Source organism: Pterocles gutturalis, unplaced genomic scaffold (assembly GCF_000699245.1).
Source record: "Pterocles gutturalis isolate BGI_N339 unplaced genomic scaffold, ASM69924v1 Scaffold49207, whole genome shotgun sequence".
NCBI classification, from domain to species: domain Eukaryota; kingdom Metazoa; phylum Chordata; class Aves; order Pterocliformes; family Pteroclidae; genus Pterocles; species Pterocles gutturalis.
The window spans coordinates 1-17,812 of NW_010114632.1; the positions used below are offsets into that span (position 1 = coordinate 1).

At 37.3% G+C, this 17,812-nt stretch overlaps 1 protein-coding gene across 1 annotated transcript; it reads right to left on the reverse strand.

Annotated features, from left to right (window-relative positions):
• Positions 1-1,045: 1,045 nt before the first annotated feature.
• LOC104462783 (solute carrier family 25 member 36) lies at positions 1,046-16,351 on the reverse strand (the record flags this gene model as incomplete). The annotated part of the gene is made up of 4 exons (XM_010074880.1): positions 1,046-1,116; positions 8,442-8,542; positions 11,000-11,077; positions 16,181-16,351. Coding segments are annotated over 4 exons (421 nt in total), but the record flags the coding sequence as incomplete, so codon positions are not given.
• Between the last annotated feature and the right edge of the window lie 1,461 nt (positions 16,352-17,812).

The following is a 17,812-nucleotide window of genomic DNA, read 5'->3' on the forward strand; positions in this document are numbered from 1 at the left end:
GTGGTGGTCCTGACACCAAGACACCTATACTTGAAGCAATTTAACTGATTATCAGTAAAAAACAGGCAAGAGCACAAGATGCTATCATGCTGCACAAAGCACCAAAAACTCCCTTGGAATTAGTCATGGAATTACGACCCCAATCATACAGTGGCATCACAGAAAAAAAAATCTCAGTAAAACTAGTTCTGGGATGTATTTACTGTGGTCACCTTGCAGCTGACAATAAGCCTGAGAAGAGGAAAAATGCTAGCACACACCTAATACAGAAAGTCAAAGAGATATCAAAAATAGGAATATTTGTCTCATTAATACATTTAGGATGACTGAAGACTTTTATATTGCATGCTAAATTTTCAGTAAGAAAGCCTATAAAGTGAACACAACAGTTGCATTGAAACATTTGCATCACATCAGTCTCTCTACAGTTTTAAATAGATGGGAATAAAAAAGTCTTTCTTCCTATTTCAATAAAATTCTACTTCATTACAAGTTTTGTAATAATAAACAGTTTCTGTAATAAATCCAAACAACTTCTATTGACTATCCCACATTAGGACACTGTGTTTCAATCCATGAAAGCAGCCTTCCCCTTTTTATAGCTTAGAGCTCACTGTATGTAAAAAGTGAAAATCGTGTTGTTTCAGGCATTTTTCTAAACTTTCGCTAAAATACTTAAATCCTTATTTCAGGAATGTTTAGCTCAACAGCTAAAAGCCAAGAAAATGGATTACTGAAGCAAAATGGAAGCATATGATTTGTAGAACATTATTTTAATGAGACTGTTAATCTTGTAATTCATTCCAAATTTGCTGGCCAGACTACTATAGTGCCTCAAGCATATCAGAACACAGAGATTAAAACAGAGAAAAATTATAGTGCAGCTTGTAGACAGATCAGCATCAACTTTTAATTTGACATGCCAGATACTTAAAGAATTGTGCCATTTTGGGATGCAGAATAGATTCACAACATTTAAGTGAAATCTTACCACAGCAGGGAGATTTCCCATCGTCACTAGTAGCTTCTCTTAATACAAAGATTCTTACCTTGCATCAAGCTGTAATCGTGTCTTTACTAGCCAAATGGGATTAGTTGTTGTGATTGCAGTAAAACCTAAAATATTTAAAAAAGAAAAGTTAGATATGATAGTTCCACAAGAGCAACCGCACCTAAGTTCAAAACGCACACAGTACAGTGGATGCAAAAACTCGGACTATACTGATTTTTAAAAAACACCCATTGTAGCCCTTTACTGATATTTTATGAATCCATACAGCCAATAAACAATTAGCTTATTTTTAAAATTTTACATTAATATTAAGATTGATTCTTCACAAAAGACACCCCATATAAAATAAGCCCAATTGTGTACATTTCTCTGCCTATCTAATCATACTAACCCTGTTTTGACACCAATAGAACAGCCAAGCTAAACTAATATTAGCCAATTTGGCAAACATGCCAATAAGAGTACATTCCAGATACAGCTATAGAAATTTGAGAAGGTATATAACATTGTGTCAATTTAATTTGCTACCTGAAATACAATCCGAGTTTAAAAGCATGCAGACTGAATAAATACTACTCTTGGTGCAGTTAAAAGGCATATAATACTGCAAGTTAAGAGATCTTTTAATACTGAACTCTAAAGAACAGTTAAATTTGAGCACTAACGTTTTATTTAGTATTCAAACCAGGGATTGTTGGTTGGCCTAAGAATACATTTACAAGCATATGAGTGTTTAAATTGTTAAAGTAAATGGTATGACTTCTATCAAAACAGCAACTATTTGGGCTTGCATAAGGTCTAAAGGTTAAAGCTTAGATTTCCAGTCCACTAAAGGAAAAGAAAAGGAAGAAAAAGAGAAAAGGAAATAAACAAAAAAAAGAAAGAAAAGAAGTAAGAAGCACTCTTACTTCTGCACAACCGTGGAGAGAAAAAGAGCAGAGTGAAAGGCAGCTCTGAAAAAAGGTAAAATAAAAAACCATCTAGAATTGTAATACCACACATGCACCATCAATGAGGTGTCACGTCTGCAGGAGAGAAGAGGAAAAGGGAAGAGCTGGAACATGGCCAGGCAAGAGATGATAAATTTAGACACTTGCTTTCTAAGTGACACACATCACTTGTAGATCACTACAAAGACATGGTGCCCTCCTGCAAGGGAATGGACAGGGGTTGTGGGAAAGCAACAGAGTTACCTTGTTCAGTGCAATCTGATGCACAATACTTATACAACGAACAGGCTATTGATAAGCTTGTTTATGGAGCTCAGTAACAGCTTACATATGTATATTTAGCAGAACTGCCTGCATACGTTACTTCTGTTCAATGACAATCTAGGTTTACATTGCACACAAATGACGGCAATACTCAGAGAAATGCCAGAGGATCTTAACTGTTTTAAGATTTGTTCTACCCCCACTCCCAAATAGGCCATTATGATTTTCAGTTACAGTTCTAAAGACAACCTACAAGGTTTAGCAGCTACTAAGATTTAGCTATATTTCTGTACCAAAACAGCAAAACCAAATCTTAGCTAAATAACTTCCTGTGGTAGATAATAAACATTTGGGGTTGGCTTGTTTTTGGTATACTACCCATTTTTTTCCATGTCTAGGAACATCTATGACCCTTCATATGATGGAGTGAAATCTTAACAAGCCAAAAGTGTTTTAAATTTGAATTTCATGTAGGCAAATAATTATGTAAAAACTCAAACCATTAGGGAACTACTCTGTCATCAAAAGGCAAGATATGTTTTTAAAACATACCACATCTGCAAAAAAGTTTCTGCAGTTCAACTAGGCAGAGCCCTGCTGACCTGTCACTTAATGCCACAAACTCCACTGATTCCAGCAGCGCTTAACCCGGGGTTGAACTAAATTGAAAAGAACCATTGTTCTTGCATTTTATTTCTTTATGCTAGCACTAAGAAAGCTTTAATTTTCTCTTACTTCAAAATCAGAGTCTTTCTTTATCTTGTAGTGTAGTGAAGGGCACTAAGAATGCACAGGACTGCAACAAATTCTTTAAAATAAGGTGGGGAAGAATTACTAACTTCTCCTAACAACACATTTTCCAAGAAAGACTTCTCTCCAAAAAAACCCAAAATTAGCTCTTAAGTGTCTCCTAGTTCTTAATTACAAGTGAAAAAGCCCAAAGTTGCATGCTTTGGAAATTGGTTACTAATAGACTGTACATTACAGCATTATCTGCTCAGCCCCTTCTCCTTCCTATTCAACCCCAAAAATGATCTCTGTAGATCCTGAATCTGGAACAGGAAATACATAGGTGAGATCAGAGGCAGCGTCTGAGTGGCAGCAGTGACTGTATTCACCCACAGCAGCAGCCTATTACTTCCAGGCAGGCTGGGAAGAATATATCAGAAATCGCCAGTGGAGGGCAATTGGCACCAATTCTGTCCAAACCTGCACCCCCTGGGCTGCTCTAAACATTAAGTGTAGCATCCCTAACAGTAGGATCAGACACTTAGCAGCATAGCTATATTTTTTAGGCTATCATAAGCCTAAAATAGCATGACAGTTTGCACCAAAGGTTTCAAATGAAAGAGCCTTCAATAATTGAGGTTTCAGGATGAAAAGACTACAGCTGAGTTCTTACAGGTAATGTAGTAAATACAGTTAGTGGAAGAAGAAAAATAAGAGTCGAGTGATGCTGACACCAAGGAAAGCACTCTAGAACATGCAACATCCCATTTGGGATCTTCCATAGATAAGCTTTTATTTTTAAACACAAAAATCTGTAGCAAAAGTACTGGTTAAAAATAAAGGTGGGGGGCTTTCAACAACTACTCTAAAGCTCTAGCTCTAAAGCTCTATCAATTGTTCAGGGTTTTGTTTTTTTTTTCCCCCAAGTCTCAGTGAACTTTATAATGCTTTACAATGCTTATCAATGTGTTGTATCCTCAAGAAAGACTCCAGATTCATTAGAAGTGTAGATCAAATTGGCAATACCAGAAACTCCTGTTCTTTTCTATGCTTTATTTTCTCCTTTGAAATTCTATCCCAGTTTCAGATGGAAAGCATTATCCCAATCTACTTTCTCAGCTATAGCAACTACTGACAGGTAAGATCCCAGGTATTCCTATTATGCATCACATTTCAAAGGTTAGGTCTTTTTTTTAATCTATAAGCCAATGAAATTGATACACACACACGTGAATATGGAATGCTGAATTAAAAATCCAAAGTAGTAAAACAAAAACAAACCAAAAGAGAAAACAGAAAGAGACAGAAAGGAGATTATATACATATTAAAAAAAGAAAAAGAGAAGAGGCCTTTGAAATAATGTGACGACAACAGACTATCAGCTGCAGCATTTTAAAGGCAGCTCTGGGACACTGAAAAAAACCCAAAAGGCCTTGTTTAACCCAGTAGGGACTTCCAATTAGCCAGAGCTAAGTAAAGTAGCAGCTGTCAGTGAAAGGTATTTTCCACCTTTCCCTGAACTGCACAGAAAAAGATAATTCTTAAGAGAGCTAAGGAGAAGCGATGTCTTGGCACAATGCACATCATTTGCATTCAAGATAATGAAAGTGAATTCCCCTTATTTTGTTTAAATAGATATTACAAACCCAATGTGTGGTTCTTACACTAGAGGCTGCAAGAGACGCTCAGTTCAGTACTCACGAGGTTTAAGTTAGTCCATATTTCTGCAGGAAGTGACCTGCGGATGGGGAGCATGAGATGACACGATCTCACTCTTTTCACGGGAGAAATGTACAGTAAATGCCTAAAATAGACACAGGCTTTTCTGTATCATAACAACAAGCAGTGACCTCATCAGACACATGTGTACAAATCGAATCCCATTGGAAGGATTTGTGTATTAGTTATTGTGAGATCTAACTGTTTTCAGGTAAAAGTTTAGAGAAAAAAAAAGAAAGAAAAATAATGAGAACAGGCCACAGATATTAAAAGTTGTGCAAAATGCACTGAGTACTGAAATTTCTGCTCATTTGCAGCAGTTCAATTTTGTATCTCTCAAATACTTACCTATATGTCAAATTGACAAGTGAACCCTCCTTCTTCCCCACTCCCTCCCAAATACCATTTTAAAAAGCTAGCCTTGTCTTAGGACTCAAAGTAAGACAGATGCCTTATGAAATCAAACTTTCTAGTATCAGTAATCAACGAACTAAGTACGCATTTTATTTGGTATCAAGTAACTGTGCACATACCACTAAAAAGTATGGTAGCTCTGTAAGTAATAAAGTGGTCCCAATTTTTTTAATTTAAAAACCAAAAATCTACACTTGGGTTGGTTTGCCAGTAGGGTTCTAGAAAGAACAGCAATAGTATACAAGGCAAAGTAGTTTTGCAGCAGATTTGCAACCATGTTGTCTGAATGAGGCTATGAATCATTAAAAAGGCAAATCAGAAAGCCTTACAGGAAACAAGTATCTCATTCAGTTCTCTGCAGTTTTAATTCTCTGTGGCAAAAGAGACTGCAATGCAATGAGAAGGCAGAGTTTACAGTGAATCTGAGAATTTAGCCTAACTTGGAAATGTAAAGAGAAACTATCTTCACACAAGGAAACTCTCTCATTCTTGGAGTATGCTTCAGACATATTCACTGCCAAAGTTTGCAGAAAGAGAACCATGTGATATGCCAAGTAGTATGCAAAAAAGATTGCTAAGTTCTTCTTTGTGTTAATATACAGATATTTTAGGTACTAAATTGATGTCAATTATATGCTGGAAGCTAGCACACAGCAAGAGAAAAACATTAATTTCCAATTGCATAAGGCATCAGTTACTAATATGTACTGTAATTCATCCTCCTTGGGATAAAACAACCTTAATAAAAGTCTTAAAACCAAAAATATGTTTTATCTTTAGAAGGAAGAATCAGGCCTAAAACCAAACAAAAATGATAGAAATACCTTATCTCAGCTTCTCAATCCCAAAAAATGCTATTTGCATAAAATAATCCTTATTTAACAATCAGTCTAGCCTAGGATATGTATTAATATATGATACAAGCAAACAGTATTTGAAGTTGACTAAAGTTCACTACTTACAGTACTTCCATAAAACAGCAAATTAAGGTGTTTTTTTTAAATTGTATTTTTGCATCATATTGTATTTTGCAACCTACAGGAAAAGCTTTATAAGTGCAAACACCACCTCATGCTCATTAGGTATTAGAAGCCTTTACATAATAGAAAGGTCATATCCAAACGAATAAAAACCCTCATTTAAGACTGAGTTACTCAATTCCTTACTGAAACCAATGGCAGCTGCAAAAGAAAACCAATACTGATTATTTTTTTTGCTAATTATTAGAAGTGTTTATCCACCTTGCCAACTTTGAAATCCTAAGTTCCAGAGCAAATAATACAGTGATCTTCTTATTAACCTGTTTAAGTCAACCAATTAAGAGTTCACTTTCAATCTTGTCCCTGTTATTTTGCTATTTCCTTAAGCTGATCTGCATCATATAGCAATACAAACCTTGCAGGTAAAACTTATTAGCTGGTTTAAGTGCATTTTCTGAAATATTACAAAAAGAAGGTTAGCACGTTCCCAGGAAAGCACTGTGGTCAGTTTTAACTAGAGTCCTTTTCATAGAAATCAGAATACCGTCACTACTGAGTATCAACAAATTGTTTGTCAAGGAACCTTCTTTAAAAGTCTTCCAGAGAACATCTGTAGTTTACAGTGCCAAGACATTTCAGGGAGAAAATGCTGTGAGCTGCAGTGTGAACCTGCACTGGACACTCGGTGTCACGTGGTTTAGAAATACAACTGCAGAACTACGTAAGTGCAAGAAAGTTTCAGCCACAAAAGTTGTTCAATATTAAAACTTGTATACAAGTGTAAAAAAGGCTAACAGCAGTAAGGCTCAAAAACATTTATCCCACTCTCTCTCCTGCAGTTTTAAGTGGAAGGGAAGCTAGTTAATAAGCAGATCCAGAACTCCTTGACAAACCACAGTGTGTCTGCAAGCACTTGGGAGAAGTCACTACTGCACATCTCCATAAATGTTCTTTTCATTACACAATGAGTAACTTCCAAAAATAAGAAACACTCTGAACCTTTGTCTGCAACACTGCATGAGTTGCACAAGTTGTCTTTAACTGAGGATGGACTTGTTTCTATTATCCATACTTCCTTCCCACCCCCCAAAATAGACACATTTTATTCCCTCAAAGAGCTGAAGACAATTTTTCTTGGAGCAATTAACTGATTAGGGCGATCTTTTCATCAAATCCCCTTCCATCCCATTCCCCATGATGTTCACCTACAAACAAAACACATCCAGGTGATAAAAAATACTGCATTGTCTGAGCACCTTACTTTGCCCATTTAAGACAAAATGGTTCTTCTTACACCTCTAAGAACATTAAACATTGCCATCACATTTCCCATGTGCTACAGATTAGCGTTATTTAAGTATAAAGCTAATGTCACTTAAATTTCCTATGATATATAACAATTTCTTTGTATTAGATTATTAGCAAGTATTAAATAGAAAACTAATCCTATTCATTATTCTGACACCACCTTTGGCAGTCTATTCCAACTTGCCAGTACTCACACTATATACAATGATTACAAAATTTGACAGCAATTAGAAGCTTCTACAGGCTACCACAAAATTGTCAGAATTCATCTGTGAAGTATCTACAGCCTATATGAGAAAAAAAACTTGAGAATTTGTTTTTGTCCATGACTTTTGTCCACAAGTCTATGACCATAACGCAGCACAGTTGCCTTTAACTCCCCTTGTTAACCGTCCCAAAGCACAGTACATATAAATCAAGCAACAAATATTGGTAGCTGCTAAAACAGACAAAAGTTACACTGTAGATATAAAATAGGAATTTATTTCCAGAGATGAAAATATATGAAAACTACAGAAATCTTCTCTATGTCACTTTAGTGGTAGAGCAAACTTCACATTGACTAGCCTCTGAACAAAGGAGAAAGTAGTGTTACATCTAATTTATACAAATATCTGCAGGTGTATTTCAGAAAGACAAAAATAAGTCAGATATACAAAGCTGTAACAGAAAGTGATAGTAAAAAATGTAGATTAAGAAGCATTAAGCCAGAGGTCAATGCAAACAATCTTGTTTATAGCTTGGAGAGTGAAGTTACTCTCTAATTAGAAAGTTTTCATTTTACATTTCACAAATTTACAATTGAGAAAGCAGGCATGCATGTTTTCCTAGAAAAGGCTATTCACACACACACAGTTAAAGATCTTCATTAACACCAGGTGCAAAGTTTCATGCACATATTCTCCAGATAGCTTGTTTAATGAGAGGCCAAAGAAGGTAACCATTACAAAAAGATAATTCAATCACTGAACATTTTCTGGTTTGTTTCGGGGTTTTGTATTTATTGTCACCTCTCATTTGTAGATATGACTCTAGAATGAAGCTAAAAAGTTACAGATCCTTACCTGCCACACCAGCTGAAATCATGTGTACCTGTGTAGAATCTGGACTGAAAATATTGTTCAACTTCTCCTTGCAGTTTGAATAAGCAGCAAAATATATTGCTCTAAAATTAGAACAAAATCCAAGTTATGTTACATTCTATGTGTCAATACCCCTGAAAGCAGTGCCATTAACTTGACTAACTCAAGACAACCTTGGTTCAAGTCTTACTTAGGAAAATACTACTCAAGGAATAAATCTTGCAAAGTAGTGGGACTATTCTAGGAAAAGAAAAAAAAAGATTATATTACAACTTTTTCTTCTACAGCAGCTCAAATTAACAATTAGGAAGGATAGATAAGCAGAAATATGGCAGTGACTTCTGTGACACTAGGAGGTCTAGCCAGGGAAGGAAAGCACTGCTGAACTGAGAATTGAAATTACAGTATTCTGTACTTCTGAATAACACATCACATTTGTTCTAATGGACCTAAACTCATTTCAATAGCATAACAATTTTAAGAGAACTAGCAAGTACGTAGCAATTTTTAAAACCAAACAGCACACTTAATATTTATAATATTAGTCTAGCATTTAAGATGTAAATATTGATAACTTGTGGATATACTTCATAACTAGCAGTTTATTATAAATATTTATATTTTAAATACTAGAACATCTGTGAAGATGGGAACTGCATTTTTTCTTTAGTTCTGTACTTACAATAAACATTTTTTTCTATGAATACCCTACAAAAAAATGTTAACTTGTACTACATTAAAGTCTGTGAGCTCGTACCAAAACAAAGCTAGACGTAAAAGTCAGCATGTCAATGCAACATATGAAAAATGTCTGTTTTCACTCATTAAAGCTAAAAAACTTATTTTAAGCATATCTAAAACTCACATTTAAGGTAATAACTCAGTTAAGCTTACAAACACACACCTCTACAAGAGAAAAAATGAACATGCAAGTCTTCAGGAACAGAACATTTAACCTTATTAGCTGTGCAAACATGTTTTTCTTTATTATAAAAAAGATAAAGTGCTTGCTTCATGGGTGTAATTTCTAAAATGGAACCTGAAATCAGTTAAGTATACTGGATGTGTTATGAAACATGTTTCTCTACAGCTTATTTAAACAAAGAGCTGCTGTTAAATCCACTTAGCTAATGCTTAATTGAAATGAAGTACTGGGTAAAGACAGTCAGCTGGAGGGGAACGAAGATGTGCTTATAAATAAGACTTCACACATTATACGAAATTGACATTTAGAATGGGGCAGGGGGAAACAAGCTAAATATTCCACCTGGGAGAAGGGAAGAAAATTACAAGATTCAACATAAAATTTACTGAAAATAAAATGTTTTTTGCAATTGAGGATATTTTTCACTGGGGACAGTCACTTATTACATAGAATTCATTGGGTATAAAAACTGCTGTTAAAAAAAAGTAATATCAATGTTGAACATTCCAACCAGACTGGACTATCAAACAAAAGTGCAGACTCTTCAGACTAGCAAAAACAAAGAAAGCTGCTGGAATTACTTCAGTTTCTACAAACAGCAATGCTAACTTGGTGATCATAACCTCAGGTATTCTTATTCCTTAAAAAAATCTTCTAAAATAAAAGTACTCCAATTACCAAATTATGTTTTTCCTCACATTCATGCAGAGGATCTACAGAACACCTCATCTGTCAGATCTAAGTAGAAGACAGATCAATGCTGACTGGAAAGTTCAGTTTAATAAAATTTTACAGAAACATCCAAAGACCTGAAACCAGAAAAGTTAAAATACTCTCCAACTGGGTGTGCAGGAGACAGGAATGTCTTTTCCTCAGACCAAAAAAATAAACAAAAGCAGGATACTAAATCAAGGGAAGAATAAAACCTTTGTGGAACATATTCCCTCTGCATAAAGACTCTTCTCTTAAACAAAACAGAAGGGAATAAAAACAGGCCAGAAGGCAACTACAGCCTCATCCAGGATTAAGCAGTTATATTAGTTTTGCACAGCTCTGTTTCCATACTCTTCCTTAGGTATTCTCCTGTTTCTGGAATGAACTCAAGCTAACACTTTAGTTTCAGAACAGGCTTCCTACTGCGGGTGGATAATAGTCTGTGCTTCACCAAAATTCAGGAAGAAAGATGCAGTGTTTTGAGGCTACAGTCACACAATTGCTTCCTGAAGATGATGGATTAACTGAAAGCTAAATTCCACCTTTTTATTTTCAAAGGTACAAGTTTCTTGTTTACATGTGCCACTGCTTAAGCCTTTTCCTTCTTAACTGGACACAACTCTGCAGAAGGGATAGTACACAATAGTAAATGCTACTATAGTAGCATATAGGATACTAAGTGCTGAGACAGTGCAGGGATGTGAAACTAGAGCTGCAGAGTACGAGTGGCTCAATTTCTCTGACAATGAAATTACCCCAGGAACCAAAGGTTATTTGCTATTAATTATTTACAACTGCTGATGCAAAACTTGCTTCAAGTAAACCTTAGATCCCCTAAATAATGTATAGCAATCTAAAGTTCATCAAAATTATTTCATTTATTGTACATGTTTGTATTTACCTGGAAGGAGCAACGCCTACTAAATTAGGACCCAGCCCTCTAAACAGAGAACGAGGGCCTTCCTTTTGCAAGATCATCCTAGAAAACAAAAAAGTGACAATACTGTAACATTCACATTGAAATTAAAGAATGCACTGACCACCATGACAACATTATTTTAAGCTTTACTCTGTAAAACCTTCATGATAACTGACAACACAGCGCTAACCAAAAATCAGTCATTTCCTACAATCAGCATAAAATAAAATTCTGTTATTGCTTGATATGCCATAGAAAACCAGGAACTAAATGCAGAAGCCTTATGATGTCAATACACTTACCTCAAAGAGAGGAACACACACACACACAGTTGTCTGTCATTAGGATGTTAAAGTGTCCTTTCATCAGGGAGAAAATACTAAGCATTGAAACTGAGTTCTAGATTGTTCAAGAGAAAAGTATTTTACCCTATTCTACATTCCTTTCATCACCCTTTAGGTCCAACGGGAGGGACAGAGGTGAAGGGCAAGAAAGAGAGGAGAGAGACTTAAAAAGATTCAGTTATAGCAAGTCACATGCTTTCCAAGCACAGCTCAGGAATATGTTAGCCCTACTGCTTATCACACTCAGTCTCACACATTTCTTGCTCTATTATCTCCTCTTCTCAAAAAGACAAACCTCAACAAGGCTTTGCATGTGCTACCCTGGTTTGATTCTACGAAACTGCTAACAGTACACCAAATAACATGTCAGAAGTTAGAGAAAAGCAGCCTTTCAGATACAAAGTCCTGCCTTCCCCATCCCCATAAATGACTTAAATCCACTAAACACTCAACTAAGAATCCACTCTTAGCTTTATTCTTTCTGTAAGATACTGTGATCATTTTGACCCCAGGAAAAGGAAATGGAAACCTGTGGTGTGAGAAGTGGCCCTTCCTCGAGGTCAGCAGGGATGAACCCCTGCCTCTGTGGAGCCTACCCAAGTACTGCTGCTGGGCTGTAGAGCCAGTGTTTTTTCCTTTTTGACTCATTCCAGAAAAGACAATCCTTACCTCCTCATGCAAGATAACTCAAGTTCACACTTAACTGAAAAAGGAATGTAACCAATGCAAAGAGTCCCAACCACAGTATGGCCCTAACATCTCACAATACCAGGTCCACTGCAAACACAGTTATGGAACGACTGCTGGGGTGGTGAGGAGTGTCACCTTCCATATTTGTGGGGTTTACAGAGAAACACAGGGATACAAGCAGTGAATTGAGTCCTCAAGTGAGGCACTGCTAGTACTTCAGTGTTTGGCACACCCATCCTATCTAACTGTGGTTTTTAGAAAGAGTTCAAAACCATCATGCAGCAAGGCACACTGTCAAAGTAAGAGGATATCCCCTAATATTCAGTTTTAGTGAAATCAATTGTCCAACAATCCAGATGCTAATCAGATACAGAATTTTAAAAAGGATCGTAGGACACGGAAAGAGAAACAAGGACTATCCGCATCCCCATCACTGCAAATTGCTCTAGCAATTGCTTTAGAACCAGGTTTCAAGTTAAGAATTAACTGCTTCACTTGATGCTGCAAAACAGGACTCTATGCTTATTGATTTAGAAACACTAGCCAATACACACAAATAGTTCTCCTATATATTTCTTCTTCAAAGAGACATGGAGGTTAATGACAAGTCAATTACTCAATAAAGCAGACTACCCTGGTGTAAATGTCTATTTCATTTGGAATTTACTATCAAAACAAACAGGTGAAAACACTATAGCACTGAAGGAGATTTCAAACCTATTATCATTTCCAGCAGCTCAATCACCACAGTTCTGCTGCTAAATCAAACAGAGTTTGTTTTCAGTAAGCAAAAATAGAACGGTGGTTCTGTTCATCACCATTTAGAAATGCTGTCCAGCAACACTTTAGCTTTATGTCCATAGCAATCAAATAGGATTTCACTATGGGGGTAGAGTTGCTCCACAGCAATAACTGTAGTATTGGACACGTACACAAAAGCATTTTGGAAATATGAGTTACTGAGACATATCTGTCATCCTGAAAACATTCCTAACACTTACAGAAGGAACTACTCCAAAAATCTTGGCACATTCCAGAACTCAGCATGGGTACAGCATTAGATTACAGCTAAACTGAACCCAATTAACATGATCTATGGCCACTTAAAACACTACTGAAACATCACTACAACATTTTGTTACACATATTACACATATATATGCACATATAATATATGCATGTATACAAAGCAGCAGCAACCCCAGTGCCTTAGGAGAAACTTAGGAGGACTGAAGCGTACCAGGTCTGCTTTGTTTCCTCTGAATCTACAGTGTCCTAAGACTTGCCAGAGCAACCAGAGTTAGACACATCACAGCAGAACTTCCCTTAACAGCAGGCAGACAGGATTATAAGTGGTAGTTAATAGCGTTCTTCTTAATTCACAGACACCAGCTGGAAGAGTTCCACAGCCTACGCTGAAAACAAGGCACAAACTTTTTGCATCAGAGCAGATCCCAGAGCCTGCACTGTTTACTGAAAATAGTAAATAGCAAATCCATGGTTGAAAGAGCAGCAAAAATGCTCTGTATGGCCTCAGCTGACCTGCCTATGACACAAAGGAAAACTGCATTGGGATGCCAGTCAGATTTCCACTATCAAGACCTAGGTTTAAACTCAGCAAGGTTAGTTATGAGAGGCATTTGCAATATGATATACACCACAGATATTTAAGAATAATTCACTTTTGCCAGAGAATGCAGTCACCTGTACCAGCTCTTCTGAGTTTGTTTCCCGACACAGATGCCTTTGAAGTCACCTCTGTTGATGCTTAAGATGCAGAAGTGATTCCACAGCAGTGAACTGAAATTCTGACATCATTTGCCTGATTCATCCTGCTTTTAGCCTGAATATTGTGAGCCTTGGAGCACTGCACCAAATTTGGTATGAGAAGAGGCAACCAAACCCTGACACCTGTGAGTCAAAATATCAAGCAACAGTAAGGGCATGAGAATGAGTGGTGGGTTAACCTTGGCCAGATGCCAGGTGCCCACCAAGTTGCTCTATCACTCCCCTTCTCAGCAGGACAAAGTAGGGAGAAAATAACGTGGAAAAAAAACTCGTGGGTCAAGATAATGTCAGTTTAATAAAGCAAAAGGCAAGACCACGTGTAGAAGCAAAGGAAAACAAAATATTTGCTATTTCCCATCAGTTGATGATGTTTGGCCACTTCCCAGGAAGCAGGGCCTCAGTACACATAGTTGCTGCTCCACAAGAAAAACACTGTAGAAAGGAATGCCTCCTCTCCTCCCTTCTCTTAGCTTTCATTGCTGAGCAGATGTCATATAGTTTGGTATACCCCTTTGGTCAGTTGGGGTCAGCTGTCCTGGCTATGCCCCCTCCCAAGATCTTGCCCACTCCCAGCCCACTGGTGAGGGGGGAATGTTGAAGAGACAGCCTTGATAATGTGTGGTCACCGCTCAGCAGTAGCCAAAATACTGGTGTGTTATCAACAGCTTTCCAGCTCCCAACACAGAGTACAGAGCTACAAGTGCTTCTACAGGGAAAAATCAACTCCATCCCAGCCAGCCCCAATACAGAGCAACAGAGAGGTCCAGTTTGATTTCCCCACTAAACAGTCTTAGTCCCTTAACCAGCAGACACTAAAAAACATTATGTCCTGCACCTAAGTAATTTTATTGTCAGTTCACTGCCATTAGGGATTTTTTTAATGTTTACTGTATTTAAAGGAACCTGAAACTCAAAAGTTACTTGGCATCTCAGTTCTTTGATACTGACCTGGAAGACGACACATCTAAGCAAAGAACAAAAGCAGAAGAAGATATACATTACTGTATCACAGACACATACTTATCTAAGAACTAGATTAAAACAAAACAAGCTCAAACAATGAAGTTCATCACGGACTACCTCTACCTCAGTCTGAATTTGCTTCTTGGGAAGATCAAGTTATTTCACGTTTTAGGGATGGGTTTAAAGCATAGCAGGCTTCTAGCAGAAGGGCGTGTGAAACAAACATCTGTTCATCCTGCTATCTATTCAGTACATTTCTAAATAGAAGACAAATTCATAACCAGACATTCAGGGAAGAAGCTGAAGGGCTCAACTTCCACCAAGAGAAGCCAGTAAAGCAAATGTTTTGGATGGAGCTCTCCCTCCTTGTCACAATCTGAACCCTTCCTATGCACATACCTGTTCCCAACATGTTCACCCATCAGACTCGTATCTAAAAAGGATCCAAATCAAAACTTCCAGAATAAGAACTATCTTCCATTTAAGAAGCTAATTGGGTACAACTCCTATTTAAGCAAATCCTACCCTCTAACCAGATTAAGCCTAAATCCTACTGCAACTGCCAGAAGGGGCTCTCTACAAGCTGTTTCTCACTGATTAATTTGGGATAGAAGATAGTCAGTCTGAGTCTTTTCAAATTATTTCTAATGCAAGAAGCAGTAGTAGGTCCTTCCTGGAGAAAAACCTCCCCTCTCATACTCAAATACTGAAGGTACCTCCCTATAACTGGCTAACTTGAGTCCCTCAGAGTGAAGTGAACCCTGTCTGTGGTCTGTGCTAGAAGTCTAACTCTGGCTACACAACTTTTCTGCTGGCTACTGAACATCACAAGCACTGCTGGCAAGGTGAGGAAAGGTAGACCCCATTCAGTGCGGTGCTATGCAAACAAGACATCCCACATCATGGCAAAATCCAGCCTTACCTATCTCTTACCAGCTCTAAAAAAGTGTTATAGTCACACATCCATCAGAAGATACTGAAAGGCAAGGGTGTGGAGTGGCAATAGCTGAGACTAAGAAGATGAGTTAATTTTGATCGGGCTTCTCGCCTCCATATTCAGCAACACCTATGATTTGGACACAAAACTGGCACTTGAGCATTACAGTACTCCCAGTGTGTTTTGGGGACATAGTTTGGAGCTGTGGATTATACAGTGTATGTCCTGGAAATTCAAGGTACAAGCTCAAGCACAAAGGACATGGGGCGAAATGGAATGTCAAACCTAATTACAGTTAAAAGGCAAAATATAGAAAGTCATATCACGGTAACATCATAACAGACACAAGCATCTGAATCTTTCACGCAGATTTGTCCAACACACCTCTCTCCTCTTCCCTCCCTCAAAATGAACTGAAAACCTAGTAACATGTACACTCACTTCAAACAATGGAGAGGTCCAGGAGAAACTCTAGTTACTCGATTGATGCCAGCACCATCCACAGTGTTGAGATGGACTTCAGAAACGTAGAGAGTCACAGAGGAGGACTGCAATCGTGTTTTCACAACTTCCAGTGGACATGTCAGAATTGCACCAACAGTACCCCCACATCTGCAAAAAGAAATAGGATCATCATATTCTTAACTGCAAAGAAACTGAATATATTTGTGTATAATTAACATTATACTCAATACATTCAAACTGCAATAGGTGAAGAAGCAACTGCAACATGTGCAACAACACTGCAGTTATTTGCCCTTGAAGGCATGCAGACTGTTAAGTCACTTAATTTATCCCACAACATGGAGTGAGAAAGACAAAAAAAAGTTCCCAAAAGTAGTGAAGATGCACAGTCTTCAGAACATGCTGTACAAATCAGTTTTGGAAAGTAGCTCAGTAGTATCTGAGATGTTTAACTTCTTATGGTAAATTTTAACTTTGAATGTTTAGTGTGCTCCTGACCACAAAAGAGATGCCAAAAATCCTTAAGGTTAGAAAAGATTTATACACTATGCACACAGGGCTTCATGTAAAAACTGGCAAAAAACTGAGGTGTGGCAAATTAATAAAATTAAAATACTTATGAAGACATCTTCAAAATTCCATTTGTATTTTGGGCATTGTACCATGAAATCAACAATTCTGAATGCTTCCCGAGTTCTGGCCATTACAGCAAAACAGACTAGATTCTGAGTGCAGAATACTGTAGACTAGAACCTCGGAAGGCAGAAGAGCTTTAAGAAGCTAACAAGGTGAAGACTTGAAGATTTTTCTTCAGTCTGACACTTGTTTCCGCAAGCAAGCCAAGGCAAGTTGCGCATGACTTGTGCCAACAGTGGAGATACTCCCATTCTGCTAGAGCAGAACACAGACAAGAACATACTGCTTTTTAGCAACTGCTCAGAGGATTCTTCTGATGCTTGTTCATAACCAGTTAATATCTACACTCCTATCTGTTTAACTACAATCACATACAGCCTCCAAGCAAAAAATATCAACTCCACAAATTCATATTCCAAAGACAACCCCAAATTACCTGACATTACCATTACAAAAAAAAGTGGTTCCCTCAAACCCTGAGATCAGTATTCTTAACTTTGCCAAATGCTCTTCCTAAAACTATGACCAGGACACTATATGCACCTGTTAAAAAAAAAAAACAAACCACAATACAACAAACCAAAACCCAGATTTAAATCAGGGTATTAATTAGTGCTACTAGCAACTCAGTCTGAAATAAGTAACTAACACACAAACACAATTCATACTAAACTCAAAGAGCCCAGCATTCACTTCTCTGACACAATTAGATCAGGTGTTTGATTCTGACAAGACAGTTATCAGCTATCTTGTTTTAACATGAGAGCTCAGACACCCCCAAAGCTTTTAAAAAACTGTAGGACTTGTTCAATACTATTTCTGAAATAATGTCTTCTAAAATGCAAAGGAGAGTTCAGCACAAATTAGGAGTAATAGCTAAGACTCAAGATTTCCTACAAATTGTCATAGGAAGGTAGCTTTTATGCTGTTGACTCCCTTCTACTGCAGAGAATACCAGAAACAATGGTAGCT